Source organism: Octopus bimaculoides, chromosome 30, assembly GCF_001194135.2.
Source record: "Octopus bimaculoides isolate UCB-OBI-ISO-001 chromosome 30, ASM119413v2, whole genome shotgun sequence".
In the NCBI taxonomy this organism is placed as follows: domain Eukaryota; kingdom Metazoa; phylum Mollusca; class Cephalopoda; order Octopoda; family Octopodidae; genus Octopus; species Octopus bimaculoides.
In genome coordinates, this window is record NC_069010.1 from 1287327 (window position 1) to 1291089 (window position 3763).

A 3763-nucleotide genomic window follows, 5' to 3' on the forward strand; every position below is an offset into this window, starting at 1 on the left:
ATATATATATATATATATATATATATATATATACATATATGTGATGGGCTTCTTTCAGTTTCCGTCTACCAAATCCACTCACAAGGTTTTGGTCGGCCCGAGGCTATAGTAGAAGACACTTACCCAACGTGCCATGCAGTGGGACTGAACCTGGAACCTTGTGGTTCGTAAGCAAGCTACTTACCACACAGCCACTCAAAAATATTGTTATATCACCATGGCTCCATGGTTAAGAAATTTGCTTCCCAACCACATAGCTTTGGGTTCAAAATATATATATACATATATATAAAAGAAGTAAGGACAAAGATCCTTCAAAGGGGTGTTAAGCATAGAATATATAAAAGCTATTTATTCAGTATTGGTATAATCAATAAATATAGGCGTAGACGATCTTTTTATTCAAAATTGGTACAAATAGGCGCAGGAGTGGCTGTGTGGTAAGTAGCTTGCTTACCAATCACATGGTTCCGGGTTCAGTCCCACTGCGTGGCACCTTGGGCAAATGTCTTCTGCTATAGCCTCGGGCCGACCAAAGCTTTGTGAGTGCATTTGGTAGACGGAAACTGAAAGAAGCCTGCCATATATATGTATATATATATATATATATATATATATATATATATATGTATGTGTGTTTGCGTGTCTGTGTTTGTCCCCCAACCATTGCTTGACAACCGATGGTGGTGTGTTTACGTCCCCGTAACTTAGCAGTTCGGCAAAAGAGACCGATAGAATAAGTACTAGGCTTACAACGAATAAGTCCTGGGGTCGATTTGCTCGACTAAAGGCGGTGCTCCAGCATGGCCGCAGTCAAATGACTGAAAGAAGTAAAAGAGTAAAAAGAGAATAAATCCAATAAAGAAATATGGTAACCGAAGAGTAAAAAGGACTTGAGTTTAAAATCTTCTTTGCAAATTTCATGTTAATTTCTGTTCCCAACTCCATCTTATGATGACAATGTTATTTTACTAAATTCCTCGTTATTTTCAAAATTAATTGAAACAAAGAAAATGTATTTCAATAGAAATATCTTAGTCATATGTTCTAGCTTCCAGAACTTTCCATCTAACCATTTTGTTGCCAATCTGTCAGGAACCACATCTACTTCTACAATACAAACTTCCAAGCATCAGTTTAATAACAACAGACTTATTTCATGAAATTCTTCATCATTTTTCAAAAGACATGAAAAAAGAAAGGCAGTACATTTCAATAAAAATTTGGTAACAAAAGGTTAATAACATAAACATCTTTTTATTTCAATGCCAACATTACAAATATTATCATCCTCAGAAACATTATTAGCATATTTATCACACCATCATCATCAGCATCATCACAAACATTATCATTATCACAACTATAGACATTAACTCTTTAGCATTCAGATTATTGCTAAATGTGATGCTTATTAATTCACATTCTTTTGAGTCAATGATGCATTATCTCATGGCTTTTAGATTTCAATAACGTGATTGTTTAGTTTTAGAATGTCATTGTAGGGTAGGTATGAGAGGCTGGATCTGGCCTTGTTTTCAATTAATCATGCATTATCTCATAGCTTTCAGATTTCAAAAATGTGATTGTTTTAATTTAGAATGACATTGTAGGGCAGGTGTGAGAAGCTAAACGTGACAGTTTGAATATAAAACATGTAGAATATTTTGGTCAGATATCACCAATTTAAAGGCTAATGGGTTAACCCGACTGATACCGACTCATCTGTGGCCACCCCTACTTTTATAATGCAAACAACCATCATTAGTATTCTTGTCTCTTATATATTGGTAGTGTTTCCGGTCTGAGAAGGACGCTTCTGCAATTTCTTGCTGGTCAACCTGCACAAATAATTCATTTATGGTGATCAAATGATTACCTCATTCCCTGCAACAAGCTGACAGGTGCAATCAGTAAATATTTGATGCATTGCACACTGATATAACAATCACAGTCAAAATTTTTATAGATTTTCGGTAAAAAATTCCTTAATCTTTAACCAGGACTTTTCTTGTGCCTCAGCATGTTGTTGAGGGTAACCACCATAAATAAATGTCTGCCCCATTTTCGGATGATAAATACTGTTAAACAATGGCGTGTATGGAGGTTCCAAGACGTGACCAGCACCTTCGTATATAATTAATTCAACATCTTTTCTTTTCGCTGGAGTTAAGTTGTTGTGCCAGAGGTAATAGTCACAAGTGTGATATAAGTTGTCATCACCACCAACTAAAAGCAATACTTTACTACGGGAACTCTCGTCTAAATAAAACGACTTAGATTCCTCTATTTTCCAATTTGTACTTATAAATCCATCATCCTTCATTACAGTAAGGCCATAGACCATTGAAGAGTGATATGGCACCTGTTTACCGTTATGGCGGATGCCAAATATAAAGAAGTTTGGGAGGCCATTAATACTTATAACAGCGCTTACTTGCGGACACTCTTTGGCCATGTATACAGCTATTACCCCTCCTAGAGATAGCCCTAAAACACCTATACCATTCTCACTGGAAACTTGCTCATGGTTAATAAGCCATTCAATAGCCTCTTCGAAATATTCAAAATCAACTTCTGTGACGACTGAAGGTAAGTCTTTATAAGCAAAATAGGCCAAACTTAAAGCTATAAATCCATGGGACGCTAACAAAGCACCTCTGGATTCTATCAAAGAACCAGTGCTACCAAACAGATCTATCACAGCAGGATATCGTCGTCGTTGTCTGTTGGATGTTTCATCACTTGGTATGAATAAACTACCCCGAAGTCTTCCATGGTTAACTGTGATTTTGCGGACACCAGATCTCATAAACGATCGTTGAACTAATTTGGTTGCTAATGGTTTTATATCAGAAGTAAACTCAGAATGCTGCGAGATATGACCAGGGTGGACCATCACAGTGCAATCCAAAGATTTGGTGGCATCATCAGTATTAATTCTACCATGTTTTCCAACTACTTGAGTCATACTCCAAAATAATCCCATGGGATCAATTCCAGTGTAAGTTCCCGCTAAACATGGATCAGTGACCAGATTAACACATCCGTCAACTGAAGTTTTGAAATGTCCGAAAGACCTGAAAACGGATTCTCTTTTCTTTGAGCTCTGTTCCATTGTGGCACTGACTGTGACATTTTCTTCAGGTTTCAAACCAGAAACACTCACAGACAATTGCTCATCAACCAAACCATTTTCTGGATTCACTGTTACCGAAACTGGGCAGCGGGTTGAAACTAGCACTCTGGGTAAGACTGTTGGGTAGCTGGGTGTGTGACGTAGAGCAGAGAGTAGTTGGTAGGATGGATGGAGGATCATCTTTCTCGGTCAGTGTATACTTGCAGGACTGCAGAAAAAAAAATTAATAAATAAAATGGGTTGTTTTAGATAAAAATTCAAGATTGAGACAAGCAGGTTTTGTTATTAAAACAGTGACTTTAATTACTTATTAACATAGGAATTAAATAGAAACAGGATCAAATGTAATATTTATCGAAACATCAAAGATTTTCCCATTCATCCTCAGCGTCAAACTAATACGATTGCATGTTGTTCCCCTTTCTTCCTCGTTTGGTTCCTGTAAGTTTGAACTCTATATATATAAATATGTAGAAATCAAAGAGACAACACTGGAAAAAGCTAGATGTTATATAATGAAAATCATTAGCTTACAGCTGTTCTTCCAATATGATGTTGTGGACTCTTAGTTGAGTACCAGGATAACATCTTATAGCTTCATCAGAGCCTTGAATATGAAGTGCC

The 3763-nt window shown here is 36.6% G+C and overlaps 2 protein-coding genes across 2 annotated transcripts in view; both read right to left on the bottom strand.

The window, feature by feature from the left end:
* LOC128251273 (acyl-coenzyme A amino acid N-acyltransferase 2-like) overlaps positions 1-3763 on the bottom strand; it is a gene marked incomplete at its 3' end in the record, with an annotated part of 93108 nt that overhangs the window by 66010 nt on the left and 23335 nt on the right. The window lies entirely within an intron of this gene.
* LOC106873588 (acyl-coenzyme A amino acid N-acyltransferase 1) overlaps positions 1238-3763 on the bottom strand; it is a 13984-nt gene continuing 11458 nt past the window's right edge. Inside the window, exon 2 of the mRNA XM_014921022.2 lies at positions 1238-3347. Coding sequence (XP_014776508.1) covers positions 1964-3319 — 1356 coding nt within the window. The 5' untranslated portion in view covers positions 3320-3347 and the 3' untranslated portion in view covers positions 1238-1963. The remainder of the gene's footprint in view (positions 3348-3763) is intronic.